The following is a 22112-nucleotide window of genomic DNA, read 5'->3' as shown; positions in this document are numbered from 1 at the left end:
AATACAGACCAACATGACTCAAGAATAAAAGGAGTTTCTATATGTTTACACAGCAATGTAAATAAGATCATAATCTGTCTATTGTGTACTGCTACCACTTACCATAGTATCTGAGACCGTTGCCTATAAAATCAGTAGCCATTAAATTCCATAGTGAAGTCTCTGGCTCGTCTTATATTTTGGGATAATAAGACAGATTGAGGTATCCAATGCATTTGTTCTTTGTGTTTTTTAGTTTATTTGTTTGGTTATTTGTGTGTTTGTCTCATTTTTAGCTGATTTTTACTCAACTGATTGGTTGGTTTGGTTTATTTCTTTGTTTTAGGAGGTTTTGATGGTGGAAAAGCCTGAGGAGATTGAGTGTTTGGTGAGACAGGATTTTTAATGTTTGTCCTCTCTTGGGAGTGTCAATATGTCATCTCTTTGATGGAGTTTTCTGAGCGAAATGAAGGTTTACTCCCTACAATGATAAGAATGCGAAAGGGGTTTCTGGGTGGCTACATTCCTGCTGAAATGATTATATGTATACTGTTGGGATATTATTGTATTATTAAAGATGTTAGGTTAAAATCATAAAAAGATGCCTAAGTGAATATGTAAAAACTGTCGTTCTTGTTATGGTGGAAAGGCTGTTTGAAAGAGAAACTTTTTCCAGAGTTTCCTAAAGAAAATCTGACTCAGAATTATAAAGCCAAATTAGGATTCCATGGAAGTGACTGGGGTTTAGCTCTTCATTTCAAGGACATCAAGATTAGGCCACTAGCTTATATACACAAGGATCCAGATTTGGCTGACAGCACCCCGGAGGAAGCGAGTGTGACAGAGATGTAAGGGTCAGATTTCCCAACGCAGCTAGACCAGCACCAATGCAATTTAATACTGATTAGGTTCCGGCCTAAAGTCTCTGGGCTACACTCAGTAGTGACATGAACAGTGGTGTAAGTTTCTTGCCTGGAGTCATTTGTTCTAGCCCTGGTGTAAGTGCAGTGCTTTATGTTCCATACGCCATCCTGCGTGGATCTACTCACATCTAAGCTGAGAAAGGATCTCAGAAGTTGGCCAGTTATTAGTATTAGAAGATCATTTTTGTGCATGGCTGTGTACACTACATATTACAGACAAAAGCAGAGTATGTGATTAAGTAAACAAACAGGATCGTTCCTTGTCTTAACACACAACCTCATTTAGTCATAACGATAGATGTCTCTTTGACTGTGAATTATGTTAGCTAGCTAGATAACAATAATTTCCATAGATTATTCATTCTTCTTTTCCTATTAATGATTGTCTATGTCCAGATCATAATTTTCTTATAAGCACTCCTTATTAAACCATTAATTAACAATGATTTTTTCTTACCCCATAGCTCATTTACAAACAGCTCATCAAAAGTACTCGGTGCCAGACTCAGACACTGTGTCTTTCTCTCCTTTCTCAGTCAACTAAAGCCTTACAATTGCTGCATTGGAATTACTTTCCCCTTCTGGCTTCTTTCAATAATTAGGATTCTGGGACCTGACGTGTCAATGACTTTCGGCACCACACCGATGAATGGAGTAGAGAGAGAGAGATCAACATTGACAAGGACTTGCACAGAGAAAGGATGCAGTGTCACTGTCCGTGTCATCAGTGTTAGGGGTATTCAGATGTGAGGCTCTCACAGTCACTCCAGTTGAAGCTGTTCCACTCTGGAAAAATCATTAAAGAGTTATTGGAGCAGGGGAACTGGACATTAGGTCTCCCAGGTGAGTGCGCTGACCACTAGGCTACAGGGTAATTCTCATGTTCTCTCTCTCTCTCTCTCCCTCTCCGACCCAATGATTCTTTAATTATTTAATCCAAAGTGGAACTGCTTGAACGGATTGAGGGAGTCCTGTATCGGAATATCCCAAAGCCCAGTGATTAGGGCACTGGGTGGCAGATCCCCCTTCAAATCCCTTCTCCTCGGGCAGAGGGGGGACTTGTACTGGGGTTGTTCCCCATGCCAGGTAAGCACCCTAACCACTGGGCTAAAAGTTAAACAGGAGGGCCCTCTCCTTGTCACACAACACCATAGGTGCCTGACCTCAAGGAGAGGGTTCCCAGTTATGGATCACAAACAGGGATAGGTGACATCCACTAGCTCTACCTAGGCAATTATCTCTGTGAGGGGGTGGGGCTTGGCACACACCCATCTTGTCATCTCTCATGGGTTAGGTTAGGCACCTCAACACCACATGCTGGCAACTGTGGATCCCATTTAGGTGTTTACCTCTCCCTATTCATTGAACAGGGATCCTGGTCTCTGAACACAGGCTCTGTGAATCATGGTGATTTTCTGAGTGCCTAAAAGTTAGGTGTGCAATGCTAAGAGTTAGAATACCAAAAGGAAAGATTTTAAAAGGCATTCAGGTGTCCAGGTGGGATTTTCAAAAGCATTAAGGTACCTAAATCTGATTGAAATCAAAAGGTGTTTTGAAAGTCCCATTAGATGCTTAAATACCTTAAAAATCAGAGCCTAATTCTTTCTGTGAATCTAGTCCTGAATGTCTCATATTCCCTAAGAGGCTTTAACGATATCATCCCAGAAGGCTGGAGACAGATCCAAAAACACTATCTTTGAGCCCTTCCTGACACTGAAGGGCTTTGTAAACTGCAGCCATATCCAGAAATGGGTTCTACAAATGGCCCTGTCTCTTTAACATGAGCTGAACACAGACCCCAGGATCAAACACTCATGAATTTGAGGTTTTAAAATATAGGCCTGCTCCCATCTCAGCTGCGACCATCTCACCTCTACATCATGCAGAACAATCCGCTGCCAGCAGGGCATAAGTAAAAGGTTGTTATTCATTGGGTATCTGACAGTCAGTGGTAGGTGGACAGCTTTGAAAATGAGGCTTCTTTGAAAATGCCAGCTGAGGCTTTGTCAAGTGGAAACTTATCTATTATCAGATTTTACAAATGGTCCCTCTCTTCATCCTGGGCCAAACAGAAACATCCATCCCTGAGCTTTGCAGTGTTCAACATCCAGCCTTGCATTCATCACTGCCTAGGGGCGCAGAGGGACCATTCCCCTGCCAGGCCACTACTTACTATGTTGGCATAAGCATCAAATTTTGTGCCTTGTGATGGCTTCATGGTGGCCTTAAGAAAGGGACTAGGGATCTTTGTGCACTTCCTAGAAGATGTGTCCCTACTGAACTTTTTAGTTTAGTGCTGTATGAGTAAGAGAAAAAATAATGTAATGGTTGAGACAGACTGAATGAAATTCTGGGCCATTCATCTCAACAGAAGTTGAAGATCAGATACTTGAAAACTGTGCAACACTGAATTCCTCCAAGGTTCTATCCCTAGTGGGACTGAACCATTCTCCATCACCAATAAAAGTTACACTTGTAATTAAACCCATGGGGCAAAGAGCTAAGAAAATGTGGACAGGTTCAGAACTTTTGAATCAGTTTCAGATCAGATTGGCAGGCAAAAAATAGGGATTTAAACTGTGCAATGGACTAGATCCCCAGCTGATGTAAATTGCCACCGATGACAGAAATCAAAGGCCCAGATTCCCAGTTGGCATAAATGGTCCAAACTACCATGAACTCAATGAAAATGTAACAATTAACACAAGCTCATGACCTGGCCTTTTGTTTTCAATTTTCACCTCTGGGTACTTCTTGATGACTGACTTCAAGCAGACAGGCTGTGGGTTGCTCTAGCAGATGCATCCCAAGAGCTGCTGACACAATGCAGGAGGGAAAAAAAATCTCTGCTCACCCAGAAGTGATTACATAGTGAAGGAACAGGCTATTCCAGACCAGCTGAGATTCTGGTGCCACTAGGCTCTTAGCTATTGTAGATCATGTGTCTGCATTAGAAATCCCAGTTTTATTTTGCAAGCACCTTGGGACATGCTTTGGGCTTCTACTCTGCCTGGTTTTTAGTCAAGGGTCCTTCCGGGGGTGCTACCGTAATGCGAGATCCAGGGTGGGTGCTGTTCTCCCTCTGTGGGGTTAGAGTGGGGCAGGTTGTCAGACTGGTTTGCTCCAGAGGTGATATCAGAGCTGGGCTTAAAGCATTGGAGACTGGATTCAAATATTTAGCCCGGGAGCAGGAACATCCTGGGCTGTGACATGTCTGAACCCTGCACAAGCCAGGAGCTGGGAGGAGTTTTCAGTCTCTGATCCCATTTAGTCCTTCGTCTCTCAGCCAAGCCTGTCCAAGGAGTTGAGCACGAAGCACTCCTCTGTGGAGTGGATCTCTGTCTGCTAGGGACTGCAGAGAGACTCAGGATATCCAGCGAAGTGAGATGGAAACTGCCACTGGAAAATACAGTGATGGGGGCGTGAGAGAGAGATGACCAAAGAATCCTGGCGCTGGATGATCAATTTTGCTTTCAATTATATACATGAAGGTATTAATATAGAGACAAATTTAATACTAAATATATGAATTGTCATTCAAACTCTTTAAGACTTTTATTATCAAACATCTAGAGCCTGTCAAATTTCTTTCCAGCAGAAAGTAAGAACCTAAATTTAAGTTACAATTTGAATTCTAAGGATTTAACTCTCAGTCTTGTCAGACATCTAGATCGAGTTAGAAAAAAAGAAGGTGAATAATTTTGACTTTGCATCAGAAATCAGAAATGTTTGCAGGGTTTGGCAACCAAAAACTACTTTATTTTCAGCTAAAAACTACTGTAAACTGGAAATTGTACATTGCAAACCAAAGAATGTTGGGATTTTCAGATTTCAACAAAACCAAACAAAACACCTGAGTAGAGGAGATACTTTCCTTGAACATCTTTGTTTAGTTCAAAAATTCATTTTGCTACTACTATAAAAAAAATCTAAATTTCCAACCATCTCTAATCTGAAATGGGGCTTTGAACAAGGGTGGGGAACATTAGTCCTGTTCAATAATACCATAATTTCAAAACCATTTTTTCTCTTGAAACTAGGTTAGTATCTGTGTAAAAGGGACAGTTACTGAAAGGGAAAAATTGACTGAGCAGCAGAGCTGATAGCCACAGTTTGTTTTCTGCGCACTAGCAGCTTTTGGCTCAGAGTTGACACACCAGTTAAAGCCAGTCTAGCTCAGTGCTGCCAAATGACATATAGGAGGTAAATGGCACTAGAATCCCTATTTCCAGGCCTTGGAAGTTAACAGGATAGACACAAGACCAGGATTACAAAGGGTTTGAGCACCTAAAGAAGAAGAAAGGTGCCTTTGGGGAGTTACAATAGCATCTGAGCAGGTCAGGTACCTAACTGCCACTGGATGTTTATAGGATTTAGCCACCTGGCTGACTTAGGAGCATTGATAAATCTCAGTAGGTGGGAAAACCCTAAATCCATTTCCCCCTTGAGTTTTTAGCATATGAAAGCTTTCAGGTGAAAGCTGATTTTTCTGTTTTGAAAAAACCAAAAATGTTTTAAGTTTTCAGTTTTTTTATGAACAATCCCAAAATGTTTGAGAAAAGCAGACAGATTCTGAGATTTGTTGTTGTTTAGTTGAAAAACCAATCTCCATTAAAAAGAACACAGCTGAAAATTTCCAACCGGCTTTAAACTTTAAATGAATTGGGGAACATTAATATGACCTGAAAAGAGCCTGATTTCAAACTCATTTATTCTATTGCAGCTGTGTGATTTCTCTTTCAAAGGGATAGTTGTGAGGAGGTAACAAGTGAATAAACAGTAAAATTGGCAGCACACACAATGTTTTATACTGAAGAGACCTTTTAAACCCTGGTTTAGAGTTGAACAAAGCAGCCAAAGCCTGTCTATCCTGATCCTATTCGAGGACATACAGGAGCTCACTGGGAGTAGAAGCCAGACCTCCTGGCATAGCTCCACACTGCTGTCAGCTAAGTATAAATGTTGTAAATGAGTGTGCAGAACATAATTAGAGTAAGACAAAGGGCTACATTTCCAAAGATATTTAGGTGCCTAGTGATATATTCAGAAGCACCTAGGAGCTCACAACTCTTTGATTTCAAGAGGGCTTGATTCTTTTGCGAATCCCACTTAGTGTCTCAATACCTTTAAAAATCTGTCCCACAGCCTCTCTCCGAAAGCCCTTACAGTCCTAATAGATACGGACGTGGGCGGTGAGGGGGGGTTGAAACAGAGGCAGAAAGAGGGGAAATGACTAGCCCAAGGTTACAGAGCAGGTCACTGGCAGAAACAAGAACAGAGTCCAGGTGTCCTGACAACCACTGTACAACTATGCATAGAGTAAATGAGATGATGATGACGGAGGGATACTACTATCCCATTGTTACACGCAGGCAGCAGTGCAGCTGGGATTTTGTGCCATTAATCAATTTGGAAGCAGGCAACTGGCCATCTAAGCACAGAATTTGGGATAGAAACTTTAGAGAGGAGCTGTCACTTATGATTCTGGGTGAGTCTATGTCATATTGCCCTGCAAAGTGGGAATAAGGCTGTGTTCACATCTGAGTTTATGAGTTTCATTCCCAACTTGTGAGCTTGGTGATGGTCGCAATGGAGGGACCTTCTTTGCAAGAACTGTTGGATTTGGAGTGTGCTTTGTTCCATCCTTCATATTGCATTTTATCAAGCCGCACCATGGGCAAAATTCTCAGATGGGATAAAGTGATGAAGCTCCATTGACTTTAAAGCAGGTGACACAATTTCACTACTGTGATAACACAACTCATTGATTGTCAGAGGCGAGGAGCAGTAACAACACCTTGTCATTGTAAGTGATGAGTACTGTGCACCTTTGACATTCATATAATGAGATATTAGAGAAAGGGGAATCAGGGACATTCCATTTGTCACTGTAATCCTGACCATTGTCCTTCCCATTCCCTCCACAGCCATCACATAATGTACTAAGGAAGACAATGTCCAACCAAACTACCGTGACTGAATTTCTTCTCCTGGGATTCTCTGACATTCGGGAGCTGCAGATTTTACACTTCATGGTGTTTCTACTGCTTTACCTAATATCCCTGCTCGGGAACCTTCTCATCATCACAGCCATAGCTCTTGACCACCACCTTCACATCCCCATGTATTTCTTCCTGATGAATCTGTCTATCCTAGACCTCGGCTTCATCTCTGTCACCATCCCCAAATCCATGGCCAATTCCCTCATGAACACCAGATCAATTTCGTATTCTGGATGTGTCACTCAAATTTTTCTAGTTGTTGTCTTTGTTTCAGCAGGTTTTGCCATACTGACCGTCATGGCATATGACCGATATGTCGCCATCTGCCAACCACTGCACTATGAGATCGTGATGAACAGGAGAGCTTGTGTCCAAATGGCAGCCAGTGCCTGGATCAGTGGTATTCTCTACTCTGCACTGCACACAAGGAACACGTTTGCAATGTCTTTCTGTGGAGGAAACATGGTGGATCAGTTCTTCTGTGAAATCCCCCAGATACTCAAGCTCGCCTGCTCTGACTCATATCACTTTGAAGTCAGGTTTCTTATCTTTAGTATGTGCTTAGCCTCCAGCTGCTTTGTTTCCATAATTGTGTCATATGTTCAGATCTTCAAAGCAGTGCTGAGAATCCCCTCTAAGCAGGGCCGGCATAAAGCCTTCTCCACCTGCCTCCCTCACCTTTTTGTAGTCTCGTTGTTCCTCTGTACTTCTGCCTTTGCCTACCTGAAACCCACCTCCAGCTCAACATCAGTTCTGAATCTCAGTGGCTGTTCTCTATTCCGTGTTGCCACCCATGATGAATCCGATTATCTACAGCATGAGAAACAAAGAGATCAAAGATGCTCTGAGTAAATGGATAGGTTGGAGGTTATTCACTAAGAAAAAAATGTCCATATTTCTCCTTCGATAGCAATTTCATTATGTTTCTTTATAAATATAATCAGCTGATGATCTTATTACCTCCATGAGAAAATACTGTGCAGTTTATGCAGAATTGGATATTTCCACTAGTAAAAATACAGACAAACATGACTCAAGAATAAAAGGAGTTTCTATATGTTTACACAGCAATGTTAATAAGATTGTAATCTATCTATTGTGTATTGCTACCATTTACCATAGTATCTGAGATCATTGCCTATAAAATAAGTAGCCATAGCAAAGTCCGTAGTGAGGTCTCTGTCTCATCTTATATTTTGGGATAATAACTCAGATTGAGATATGAATGCTGTCAGTGTTCCTTCCCCACTCTGATCTCTAGGGTACAGATGTAGGGACCCGCACGAAAGCCCCCTAAGCTTATTTCTACCAGCATAGGTTAAAACCTGGTACCCTGCCACCACTAAGTGACTTAACAAGAAACAGGGAAAGGACCACTTGGAGTTCCTCTTCCCTCAAAATATCCCCCCCAAGCCTTTACACACCCTTTCCTAGGGAGGCTTGATTACAAAGTGATCAAAGACCCAAACCCCTGGGTCTTTGGACAATGGAAAAATCAGTCAGGTTCTTAAAAGAAGGATTTTATTAAAAAGATAATGTAAAAATCATCTTTGTAAAATCAGGATGGAAAATAACTTTACAGGGTAATCAGATTCAAAGAGCCCAGAGGAACCCCTGTAGCCTTAGTTTCAAAGTTACAATAAAACAGGGATAAACTTCCCTCTAGCAAAGGTAAAATTCACAAGTTGAGAAAACAACGATAAATTAATACTCCTTGCCTGACTGTTACTTACAAGTTTGAAATATGAGAGACTGAGTCAAAAAGATTTGGAGAACACGGGTTGATGTCTGGTCCCTCTTAGTCCCAAGAGCAAACACCACCAAAACAAAGAGCACAAACAAAAGCCTTCCCCCACCCCCAGATTTGAAAGTATCTTGTCCCCTTATTGGTCCTTTGGGTCAGGGGTCAGCCAGGTTACCTGAGCTTCTTAACACTTTACAGTCAAAAAGATTTTGGTGCCTCTGGCCAGGAGGGATTGTATAGTATTGTATACAGGAGGGTTGTTACCCTTCCCTTTACAGTTATGACAAATGCATTTGTTCTTTGTGGTTTTCATTTGTTTGTTTGAAAGATTTTTGGCTTATTTTTACCTTACTGCTTGGTTGGTTTGTTTCTTTCTTTTAGGAGGTTTTGAAGGTGAAAAGGCTTGAGGAGACGGTGAGTGTTTGGTGAGACAGGGTTTTCAATGTTTGTCCTTTCTTGGGAATGTCCATATGTCATCTCGTTGATATGGTTTTCTGAGTGAACAGAAAGTTTGCTCCGCACAATGTGCAAAAGAGGTTTCTGCATGGCTTAGTCCCTACTGAAATGATTATGTGTATACTGTTGGGGTATTATTGTGTAAATAATTATATGTTATGCATCTTTTTATTATTTTATCCTACATGAATATGTAAAAACTGTCATTCTTGCTATAGTGGAAAGGATGTTTTAAAGAAAAACGTTTTCCAGAGTTTCCGAAAGAAAATCTGACTCGGAATAATGAGGCCAAATTTGGATTCATAAATCATAGAATCATAGACTATTAGCATTGGAAGGGACCTCAGGAGGTAATCTAGTCCAACCCCCTGATCCAGGCAGGACCAATCCCCAACTAAATCATTCCAGCCAGGGCTTTGTCAAGCCTGACCTTAAAAACCTCTAAGGAAGGAGATACCACCACCTTCTTAGGTAACCCATTCCAGTGCTTCACCACCATCCTAATGAAAAAGTTTTTCTAACATCCAACCTAAACCTCCCCCACTGCAACTTGAGACCATTACCCTTTGTTCTGTCATCTGCTACCACTGAGAAAAATCTAGATCAATCCTATTTGGAACCCCCTTTCAGGTAGTTGAAAGCAGCTATCAAATCCTCCCTCATTCTTCCCTTCTGTAGACTAAATAATCCCAGTTACTTCAGCCTCTTCTCATAAATCATGTGCTCCAGCCTCCTAAACATTTTGGTTGCCCTCCTCTGGACTCTTTCCAATTTTTCCACATCCTTCTTGTAGTGTGGTATCCAAAACTGGACACAGTACTCCAGATGAGGCCTCACCAATGCTGAACAGAGGGGAACGATAACATCCCTCCATCTGCTGGCAATGCTCCTACTTATACAGCCCAAAATGTCATTAGCCTTCTTGGCAAGAAGGGCACACTGTTGACACATATCCAGCTTCTCGTCCACTGTAACCCCTAGGTCCTTTTCTGCAGGACTGCTGCCTAGCCACTTGGTCTCTAGTCTGTAACAGTGCATGGGATTCTGCCGTGCTAACTTCAGGACTCTGCACTTGTTTTTGTTGAACCTCTTCAGATTACTTTTAGCTCAATCCTCTAACTTGTCTAGGTCTTTCTGTTTCCTATCCCTACCCTCCAGCGTATCTACCACTCCTCCATTTACTGTCATCTGAAAAATTACGGAGGCAATCCACGCCATCCTCCAGATCATTAATGAAGATATTGAACAAAATCAACCCCAGGACCAACTCCACTTTAGCCCCTCACTTCAAAGAGATCAGGATTTGGCCAATAGACTATATACACAAGGATCAAGATTTGGCTGACAGCACCCTGGAGAAAGTGAGTGTGATAGAGATATATGGGCCAGATTTCCCAACTCAGCTAGACTAGCACCAGTGTAGAGTAGGCCTATTGACACTGCCAGTTTAATACTAATGAGGTTCTGGCCCAAAGTCACTGGGCATCACTCAGTAGTGACATGAACACTTTTGTAAGTTTCTTATCTGGGGTCATTTTGGTCTAGCCCTGCTATAAGCGGAAAAGTGCCCTCGCATGCTCTGAGCTGGTGTTCCATACGCCATCTTGGGTAGAATCACTCCCATCCAAGTTGAGAAAGGATCTCAGAAGTTGGCCTGTTATTAATATTAGAATATCATCTTTGTGCATGGTTGTATACACTACGTATATGACAGACAAAAGCATTAGATTAGATAGAGAGACAGACAGACAGGACCGTTCCTTGTCCTAACACACAACCTCATTTAGTCATAATGATAGATTTCTATTTGATTGTGAATTGTAGAAGCTAGCTAGCTAGATAATGAATAATCTATGGAAATTATTGTGCAAATTATTGTGCGTCTTTTTCATTGTCTATGTCCAGATCATGATTTTCTTATAAGAACTCCTTATTAAACATTATTTAGCAAAGATTTATATGACTATATCTTACTCCATTACTTATTTACAAACAGCTCATTCTAAGGCACTTAGTTTTGAACTTTGAGCTGTTTTGACCGGATAAATTTTTAACGTGCTCTGGTTTGCTTCTCAGAGCAAATGAAAGTATCGCAGTCAGGATCCTTAGGCCTATCCTCAGGTGATTTAAATTGTCATAGCTCTATTGAAGTCAATAGATCTCAGAGAATTTATACCAGCTGAAGATCTGCTCACGACTGTGAATTTAAAACTCACTTCCTTTGTACATTCTGTACAATGGTCCTGATTCCGCAGCCACTTCAGCATGTTCTTAACTTTAATCTTATGAGTGGCCCCATTGAAGGTTTAAAGGTAAACTCATGCTCTAATCCCAGTTGTATATGAGTTAGAGATATGGATAGGGCTTAAGGCTAAAACCAAAGTGGTACCAGACTCTGACACTGTCTCCATTTCTCTCCTTTCCCAGTTAAATAAAGCCCTGCAATTGGTGCATTGGAATTACTCTCCTCTTCTGGCTTCTTTCAATAATTAGGATTCTGAGACCTGATGTGTCAGTGACTTTAGGCACCACACTGATGAATGGAGTAGAGAGAGAGATCAAGATTGACAAGGACTTGCACAGAGAAAGGATGCAGTGCCACTCTCCATGTCATCAGTTTTAGGGATATTCTGATGTGAGGCTCCCACAGTCACTCAGGTTGAAACTGTTCCACTCTGGAAAAATAATTAAAGAGTTATTGGAGCAGGGGAACTGGACACAGGGTCTCCCAGGTGAGTGCTCTGACCACTAGGCTACAGGGTAATTCTCATGTTCTCCCTCTCCCTCGGTGACCCAATGATTCTTTAATTATTTAATCCAAAGTGGAACTGCTTGAACGGATTGAGGGAGCCCCACGTCGGAATATCCCACAGCTCAGTGATTAGGACACTGGGTGGCAGATCCTCCTTCAAATCTCTTCTCCTCGGACAGAGGGGGGACTTGTACCGGGATGTTCCCCATGCCAGATAAGTACCATAACCAATGGGCTAAAAGTTAAACAGGAGGGCCTTCTCCTAGTCACACAAAACACCATAGGTGCCTGACCCAAGGAGCGGGTTCCCAGTTATGAATCACTAACAGGGATTGGTGCCACCCACCAGCTCGACGTAGGTAACTATCTCTGTGAGGGGGTTTGGCTTGGCACACACTCATCTGGTCATCATCTCCCATTGATTAAGTTAGGCACCTCCGCACCTCATGCTGGCAATTTTGGATCCCATTTAGGGTTTACCTCTCCCCATTCATTGAACAGGGAGCCTGGGCTCCGAACACAGGCTTTGTGAATCATGGTGATTTTCTAAGTGCCTAAAAGTTAGGTATGCAATGCTAAGAGTTAGAATACCAAAGGGCAAGATTTTTAAAGGCATTTAGGTGTCATGTTGGGGTTTTCAAAGGCATTTAGGCACCTAAATCCAATTGAAATCAAGGGTGTTTTGAAAGTCCCACTAGATGCTTAAATACCTTAAAAAATCAGGGCCTAATTCTTTCTGTGAATCTAGCTCTGAGTGTCTGAGAGCCCCTAAGAGGCTTTAAAAATATCATCCCAGAAGGCTGGAGACAGATCCAAAAACACTATCTTTGAGCCCTTCCTGACACTGAAGGACTTTGTAAATTGCAGCCATATCCAGAAATGGGTTCTACAAATGGCCCTGTCTCTTTAATATGAGCCGAACACAGACCCCGGGACCAAACACTCATGAGTTTGAGGATTTAAAATATAGGGCTGCTCCCATCTCAGCGGGGACCATCTCACCTCTACATCATGCAGAACAATCTGATGCCAGCTGAGTATAAGTAAAAGGCTGTTATTATTGGGTATCTGACAGTCAGTAGTAGGTGGACAGCTTTGAAAATGAGGCTTCTTTGAAAATGCCAGCTGAAGGGTCTGTCAAGTGGAAACTTATCTATTATCAGATTTTACAAATGGCCCCTCTCTTCATCCTTGGCCAAACAGAAACATCTATCCCTGAGCTTTGCAGTGTTCAACATCCAGCCTTGCATTCATCACTGCCTAGGGGCGCAGAGGGACCATTCCCCTGCCAGGCCACTACTTACTATGTTGGCATAAGCATCAAAATTTGTGCCTTGTGATAGCTTCATGGAGACCTTAAGAAATGGACTGGGGGGTCTTTGTGTGGTTCCTAGAAGATGTGTCCTCACTGAACTTTTTAGTTTAATTCTGTCTGTAGTAAAAAAAAAATAATGTAATGACTGACAAAGAAAGAAAGAGAGATTCTGGGCCATTCATTCCAACAGAAGTTGAAGATCAGATACTTGAAAACTGCAACACAGAATTCCTCCAAGGTTCTATCCCTAGTGGGACTGAACCATTCTCCATCACCAATAAAAGTTACACTTGTAATTAAACCCATGGGGCAAAGAGCTAAGAAAATGCAGACAGGTTCAGAACTTTTGAATCAGCTTCAGATCAGATTGGCAGGCAAAAATTAGGGATTTAAACTGTGCAATGGGCTAGATCCCCAGCTGATGTAAATTGCCACCGATGACAGAAATCAAAGGCCTGGATTCCCAGCTGGCATAAAAGGTCCAAACTACCATGAACTCAATGAAAATGTAACAATTAACACAAGCTCATGACCTGGCCTTTTGTTTTAAATCTTCACCTCTGGGTACTTCTGGGTGACTGACTTTAAGCATACAGGCTGTGGGTTGCTCTAGCAGATGCATCCTAAGAGCTGCTGACACAATGCAGGAGGGGAAAAAAAATCTCCGCTCACCCAGAAGTGATTATATGGTGAAGGAACAGGCTATTCCAGACCAGCTGAGATTCTGGTGCCACTAGGCTATTAGCTATTGTAGATCATGTGTCTGCGTTAGAAATCCCAGTTTTATTTTGCAAGCACCTTGGGACATGCTTTGGGCTTCTGCTCTGCCTGGTTTTTAGCCAAGGGTCCTTCCAGGGGTGTTTTCATGATGTGCGATCTAGGGCGGGTGCTGTTCTTCCTCTGTGGGGTTAGAATGGGGCAGGTTGTCAGGGTGGTTTGCTCCAGAGGTGAGATCAGAGCTGGGCTTAAAGCCTTGGAGACTGGATTCAAATATTTAGCCCGGGAGCAGGAACATCCTGGGCTGTGACATGTCTGAACCCTGCACAAGCCAGGAGCTGGGAGGAGTTTTCAGTCTCTGATCCCATTTAGTCCTTCGTCTCTCAGCCAAGCCTGTCCAAGGAGTTGAGCACGAAGCACTCCTCTGTGGAGTGGATCCCTGTCTGCTAGGGACTGCAGAGAGATTCAGGAAATCCAGCGAAGTGACATGGAAACTGCCACTGGAAAATACAGTGATGGGGGCATGAGAAAGAGATGACCAAAGAACACTGGTGCTGGAGAATCAATTTTGCTTTCAATTATATACGTGAAGGTATTAATATGGAGGCAAATTTAATACTAGATATATGAATTGTAATTCAAACTCTTTAAGACTTTTATTATCAAACATCTAGAGCCTGTCAAATTTCTTTCCAGCAGAAAGTAAATTTAAGTTACAATTTGAATTCTAAGGATTTAACTCTCAGTCTTGTCAGACATCTAGATCGAGTTAGAAAAAAAGAAGGTGAATAATTTTGACTTTGCATCAGAAATCAGAAATGTTTGCAGGGTTTGGCAACCAAAAACTACTTTATTTTCAGCTAAAAACTACTGTAAACTGGAAATTGTACATTGCAAACCAAAGAATGTTGGGATTTTCAGATTTCAACAAAACCAAACAAAACACTTGAGTAGAGGAGATACTTTCCTTGAACATCTTTGTTTAGTTCAAAAATTCATTTTGCTACTACTATAAAAAAAATCTAAATTTCCAACCATCTCTAATCTGAAAAGGGGCTTTGAACAAGGGTGGGGAACATTAGTCCTGTTCAATAATACCATAGTTTCAAAACCATTTTTTCTCTTGAAACTGGGTTAGTTTCTGTGTCAAAGGGACAGTTACTGAAAGGGAAAAATTGACTGAGCAGCACAGCTGATAGCCGCAGTTTGTTTTCTGCGCACTAGCAGCTTTTGGCTCAGAGTTGACACACCAGTTAAAGCCAGTCTAGCTCAGTGCTGCCAAATGACATATAGGAGGTAAATGGGACTAGAACCCCTATTCCAGGCCTTGGAAATTAACAGGATAGACACAGGACCAGGATTAGAAAGGGTTTGAGCACCTAAAGAAGAAGAAAGGTGCCTTTGGGGAGTTACTATTGCATCTGAGCAGGTCAGGTACCTAACTGCCACTGGATGTTCATAGGATTTAGCCACCTGGCTAACTTAGGAGCCTTGATAAATCTCAGTAGGTGGGAAAACCCTAAATCCATTTCCCCCCTGAGTTTTTAGCAAATGAAAACTTTCAGGTGAAAGCTGATTTTTTGGTTTTGAAATTAAAAAAAAGTTTTTTAAGTTTTCAGGTTTTTTACCAAACAATCCCAAAATGTTTGAGAAAAGCAGACAGATTCTGAGATTTGTTGTTATTTAACTGGAAAACCAATCTCCATTAAAAAGAACACAGCTGAAAATTTCCAACCAGCTTTACACTTTAAATGAATTGGGGAACATTAACATGACCTGATAAGAGCCTGATTTCAAACCCATTTATTCTATTGCAGCTGTGTGATTTCTCTTTCAAAGGGATAGTTGTGAGGAGGTAACAAGTGAATAAACAGTAAAATTGGCAGCACGCACAATGTTTTATACTGAAGAGACTCTTTAAACCCTGGGTTAGAGTTGAACAAAGCAGCCAAAGCCTGTCTATCCTGATCCCATTCGAGGACATACGGGAGCTCACTGGGAGTAGAAACCAGACCTCCTGGCCTAGCTCCACACTGCTGTCAGCTGAGTATAAATGGCGTAAATGGGTATGCAGGACATAATTAGAGTAAGACACGGGGGTACGTTTTCAAAGGTATTTAGGTGCCTAGTGAGATTTTCAGAAGCACCTAGGAGCTCACAACTCTTTGATTTCAAGGGGTGTTGGGGACCTGATTCTTTTGAGAATCCCACTAGGTGTCTCAATACCTTTAAAAATCTGCCCCACAGCCCCTTTACCACACAGCCCCTCTCCAAAAACTCTTACAGTCCTAGTAGACATGGCAGAGAAGGGAAGGGGGGTGAAACAGATGCAGAAAGAGGGGCGATGACAGACCGAAGGTCACAGAGCTGGTCCCTGGCAGAAACAAGAACAGAGCCCAGGTGTCTTGCAGCCACTGCACCACACTGCACAGAGTATACGATGCAACATAACAATGACAGAGGGATGCTACTAGCCCATTGTTACATGCAGGCAGAAGTGCAGCTGGGATCTTGTGCCATAAATCAATTTGGAAGCTGGCAACTGGCCATCTAGGCACAGGACTTGGGTAGAAACATGACAGTGGAGTTGACACTTATGATTCTGGGTGAGTCTATGTCATATTGCCCTGCAAAGTGGGAATAAGGCTGTGTTAGCATATGACTTTATGAGTTTCGTTCCCAAATTGTGAGCTTGGTGATGGTCACAATACAGGGATCTTCTTTGCAAGAATTGTTGGATGTGGAGTGTGCTTTTATCTATCCTTCGTACTGCATTTTATCAAGCCACACCATGGGCAAAATCCTCAGATGGGAAAAGTGATGAAGCTCCATTGACTTTAAAGCAGGTGACACATTTTACACTACTGTGATAAAACAACTCATTGATTGTCAGAGGCGAGGAGCAGTAACAACACCTTGTCATTGTAAGTGATGAGTTCTGTGAACCTTTGACATTCATATAATGAGATATTAGGGAAAGGAGAATCAAGAACATTCCTTCTGTCACTCTAAACCATTGTCCTTCTCATTCCATCTACAGCCATCACACAATGTACTGAGGAAGACAATGTCCAACCAAACTACCGTGACTGAATTTCTTCTCCTGCGATCCTCTGACATTAAGGAGCTGCAGATTTTACACTTTGTGGTGTTTCTAATTCTTTACCTGTCATCCTTGCTGGAAAACCTTCTCATCATCACAGCCATAGCCCTTCACCACCACCTTCAAACCCCCATGTACTTCTTCCTGATGAATCTGTCCATCCTAGACCTCGGCTCCATCTCTGTCACCATCCCCAAATCCATGGCCAATTCCCTCATGAACACAAGATCAATTCCTTATTTTGGATGTGTCACCCAAGTCTTTTTCTCCTTCTTCTTTGCTTCAGCAGATTTTGCCATACTGATCATCATGGCATATGACCGATATGTTGCCTTTTGCCAGCCAGAGACAGTGATGAACAGGAGAGCTTTTGTCCAAATGGCAGCCAGTGCCTGGATCAGCGGTATGATCTACTCTGCACTGCACACCGGGAACACGTTTGCAATATCTTTCTGTGGAGGCAACATGGTGGATCAGTTCTTCTGTGAAATCCCCCAGCTCCTCAAGCTCGCCTGCTCTGACTCATACCACTTTGAAGTCGGGTTTCTCATCTTCAGTGTGTGCTTAGCCTCAAGCTGCTTTGTTTTCATAATTGTGTCATATGTTTTGATCTTCAAAGCAGTGCTGAGAATCCCCTCTGGGCAGGGCCGGCATAAAGCCTTCTCCACCTGCCTCCCTCACCTCTCTGTGGTCTCCTTGTTGTTTTGTATTTCTGCGTTTCCCTACCTGAAACCCACATCCAGCTCAACGTCAGGTCTGTATCTCGTGGTGGCTGTTCTCTATTCTGTGTTGCCACCAATGATGAATCCAATCATCTACAGCAGGAGAAACAAAGAGATCAAAGACGCTCTGAGTAAATGGAGAGGTTGGAGGTTATTCACTAAGAACAAAATGTCCATATTTCTCCTTCAGTAGCAATTTCATTCTATGTTTCTTTATAAATAGAATCAGCTGATTACATTATGCCTCCATTAGAAAATACTGTGCAGTCTGTTTTTGTTGAGATAGGTATTTCCACTAGTAAAAATACAGACAAACATGACTCAAGAAAAAAAGGAGTTTCTCTAGGTTCACACCAATGTAAATAAGATTGGAATCTATCTATCATATACTGCTACCAATTACCATAACGGTCTGTCTCATCTTAGGGGGGAGTTCTGTTCCATGGTTAGCGCATAAAGCGAAAATCGCATATAGTCAAAATTTCATTGAGTTCAATGGCGGGTGGAATCGTCCGCACTACAAGTATAGTGTTAAAATGGTTGTTTTTCTCTCTTTTTTTTTTTTTTTTTTTTTGCCAACCACGTAAAGTTGATATTGCGCATGTTAAATGTGCATAAGAGGCGACAGACTTGTACTATCTGAGACCATTGCCTATAAATCAGTAGCCATAGCAAAGTCCCTAGTGAAGTCTCTGGCTCATCTTATATTTTGGGATAAAAACTCAGACTGAGGTATCAATGCATTTGTTTTTTCTGTTTTTGGTTTGTGTGTGTGTTTGTTAGATTGTTAGCTTATTTTTGCTTAACTGTTTGTTTGGTGGTTTGGTTTTTTTCTTTGTTTTAAGAGGTTTTGGAGGTGGAAAGGCTTGATGACATGGTGAGTGTTTGGTGATATAGGATTTTCAAAGTTTGTCCTGTCTTGGGACTGCCCATATGTCATCTCTTTTATGGGGTTTTCTGAGCAAACCGAAGGTTTCCTCCTCACAATGATAAAAGAGAGCAAAAGAGGTTTCTGCATGGCTTAGTTTCTTCAGAAATGATTATGTGTATACTGTTGGGATATTATTGTATTATTAATTATATGTTAGGGGACAAAACGCCTCAGGTAGCTGTCATTTATTATTTTAACCTAAATGAATTTCCCAAATCAGCTAGACTAGCACCAATGCAGAGTAGAACCAGTGACATCACCAGTTTAGCACTGATGATGTTGTGGCCCAAAGTCTCTGGGCTACACTCAGTAGTGACATAAACACTGGTGTAAGTTTCTTGTCTGGGGTCATTTTGTTCTAGCCCTGGTGTAAGTGCACTGCTCTGGTGTTCCACACACCAAACCGTGTAGATCTACTCACGTCCAAACTGAGAAAGGATCTCAGAAGTTGACCTTTTATTAGTATTAGAAGATCATCTTTGTGCATAGTTGTGTACACTACATATGACAGACAAAAGCAGAGTATGTTTATGCAGTAGAATACATGAGAGTGTCTGAGTGTTTGTGTCTCTGTCCAGTCCCTAGAGAAAAACAACCTGTTGCTTAGAGTAATTGCCTATGACAACATCGTGAAAAAGGTATTTATTGGTCCAGAATTTGCCATCTTTTAATTTTATTGTATATCCCTGTGATGTTTCTTGCGGTGCCTGGAATTGTGCAGCACCCACTGCAACCTCCCCTTAGCATGGGGAAGCCAAGTCTGTGCCTGCCAGGGGTCAACTCCCAGAAGATTATTGTGATTTTTGGTGTAAGGGGCCATCTATCACAAAGGTAAGCTTACTTGGCTGGCAAGACAGACTGGAGTGACCAAGGGGACTGTCTGTGACTCCATGTTACGGTTATTGTAGTGCTTGAGGAAGTCCCACTTGATTCTTGGTTGGTGAAATCTAAGTCTAGACCTCACAGTCAATGGGGGGGTTGTGCCCTGCTTCTGAACAGTCTGCCCTGAGGCTGGTACCCGTTCTCTTCAGCCACTCCGGATAGCCTGATAGCCTTTGTCGCCCTGTCATCTGGGATGGCATGAGTGAGCCAGGTGGTCTTGAAAAGCCTGTGCTGCCACAGTGTGACAATACTCTCCCCTGTCTTCAGCAACTCAAGGTCTGGAAAAGGGTGTGAAGTGGTCGTTACACTTTACAAGTGTGATATCCTGTAGGGGGAGTAGGATCAGTGTTTGAACATAGGGCCAGGGCATGGAGCACCTGCTCACTGCAGTGACACAGTAGAGTGGGAGTGCGTGGTGTGGGTATTTTGGGATATTACACAAATAGGACAGAGTTAAGGTTGTGTGGGCATTTTTCTTCTCTCTCTACTTCCTGGTTCTCAGACGTCAGAGTTTTGCTGAACTCAGCCTTTGGGAAGGGCCTGAGCTATCACTGGACACCTTAACTCTGCATTAACAAAGGTTTTTTGTGACATTTTATTTCCTAGTTTTTTAAAAAGAAAGAGGAATGTTTCTTGGTAGGAGTTACTAGCCGTTTAGACAACTGTCATTCTCAACTAGGTTTGCAATGGATGCGATACTGTGGATCGGTAATAATCAAAAGACCTTGTTTTTATATTGTGCTTTTTATCAGCAGCTCTCCAAGAGCTTGACATCATTATCCCCATTTTACAGATGGGAAACTGAAGCATAGAGTGGTGATGTGACTTGCCCATGGTCATTCAATAAGCCAGTCGCAGAGCTGCGAGTAGTCCCAATCCAGTGGCTTCTCCACTGGGCCACACAGTTGCTCTGTGATTCCACAGTGCTCCTTCCACTCCTCTCCATGTTTTGTTATAGCTTCCTTCTTGTCCTACCCTCGGTGCATGTGGAGAACAATGGATCATCATCCTCTTTCTAACAACCTGGTACATCTCTGAAGACTGTTACCCCGTCCCCCCTTACCCTTCTCTTTTCCAGACTAAACACGCCCAATTCTTTCTACCTTTACTCACAAGTCAGATTTTCTAAACTTCTTTATCATTTTTGTTACTCTCCTCTAGACTGTGTCTAATTTTTCCCCATACCTCTTAAAGTTTGATGCCCAGAACTGGACATGCTACTCCAGTTGAGGCCTCACCAGTGCCAAGTAGAGCACAACAATTACCTCCCAGGTCTTACATACAACACACCTGTTAATTCACCTCAGAATGGGCAAGCTAGCCCAGACAGTCAGCAAAGAATGACTTCTATAGGCCAAATCCTAAGGAACTCATTCTTCTCTAACTTAGGCCATGTCTACAGACAAAATTAAGTCAATCTAACTTATGTCGGCAGTCGCCACAGTAATTACATTGCTCATGCGTGTCTGCACTTTGCTCCTCGTGTCGGCAGTGCATAACCTCACCAGGAGCACTCTCCCCGCTTGCACTGCCAGTGTGGGGCATTGTTGGAGGGCTCCTGAAAGCCAATAACATTCAACATAAGCAACACAGTGTCTACATTGACACTAACTACATCATTCTTGACTCAACTCCACTCGTGGAAGTGAGGTTATTAAATCAGCGTAGTGGGGCAGTAACATCAGCGGGAGTGAAATTTAAGTGTAAACGCTTCCATAGTTAGGTTGACGTAAGATGCCTTGAGTCAGCCTAACTCTGTAGTGGAGACCAGGCCTCAGTAGTCAATGGCCTTGATGTTTACACTGTCTTAACAAGCATCATAGCATTGAATTCCCTCCTGAGGGCACTTTCAAAGCAGGGATCATTAGCAGCAGCCTCAGTGGAGATCCCAAGAGCTGCCTGAGCCAACGTGAGGCTGCTTTCCCCTATAAACCCTGGAAGTTTCCAGAGCAGGAGGCATGGAGGTCTCTTGTAATATACACAGGTGTGCGCATCAGGCAAGAAAACAAAAGCCAGACCAGTGCAGCAGTGGAAGGTAGGTGTCTTTGCAGAGTGAATAAGGGCTTGTCCATATGGGGCAGTGGTGCACCACAGTGGAGTGTTAATTCTAAAGTGTCCCAATGTGTTGTGCACAAAGGAACTTTCAGTGGGCACCAGCAAGTCTACATGAGCCAGTTCGCAAGCCAGACGTTGGTGCCCTTTAGAAATCCAATTGCTCTTGAGAGCACTACCCCACCCTGTAAACAAACTCTGAGAGCAGGAGACATAGAGGGGAGCAGCAAGGAAGTGGAGACCAGATTCCCACACCCACTCAGTATCAACACAGAGGTCACCGCTTCTTGCTGAGGATTAAAGGTAAATCTGACCCTTCCTGGGGTTTGTCCACACAAGGAGTCAGTGTGTGGCAAGCTGGAGTGGAAACCTACAGTGCGGTAGGTTGCTGTGCAGTAAGGGGCCATGCAGATTCAGCTATCACACACTAGATTTCCCCTAGTGGATTTTGCCCTAGTGCTGTTTGAAATGGCGGTAGGTCAATACGCACCAGGGAATGTTTAGTGCACTGGAGCAGGGTCCACACAGCGTGTT

At 42.6% G+C, this 22112-nt stretch overlaps 1 protein-coding gene and 1 pseudogene across 1 annotated transcript; both read left to right on the top strand.

Annotated features, from left to right (window-relative positions):
• Window positions 1-6850: 6850 nt before the first annotated feature.
• Window positions 6851-7814, top strand: LOC115641190 (annotated as a pseudogene).
• Window positions 7815-16955: 9141 nt separating this feature from the next.
• Window positions 16956-17906, top strand: LOC115641177 (olfactory receptor 14A16-like). Its single transcript, XM_030544255.1, has one exon. It carries the CDS (start codon window positions 16956-16958, stop codon window positions 17904-17906), a length of 951 nt encoding a protein of 316 aa, XP_030400115.1.
• The last annotated feature ends 4206 nt before the right edge of the window (window positions 17907-22112 follow it).

This window comes from Gopherus evgoodei, unplaced genomic scaffold (assembly GCF_007399415.2).
Source record: "Gopherus evgoodei ecotype Sinaloan lineage unplaced genomic scaffold, rGopEvg1_v1.p scaffold_33_arrow_ctg1, whole genome shotgun sequence".
In the NCBI taxonomy this organism is placed as follows: Eukaryota; Metazoa; Chordata; order Testudines; family Testudinidae; genus Gopherus; species Gopherus evgoodei.
The sequence above is the reverse complement of the archived record's forward strand: the minus strand, read 5'-3'. Positions and strand labels throughout refer to the sequence as shown.

What these genes read in the sequence shown, in the direction of transcription:
- LOC115641177 (XM_030544255.1), top strand. Translation starts at nt 16,956, where the DNA reads ATGTCCAACCAAACTACCGTGACTGAATTTCTTCTCCTGCGATCCTCT.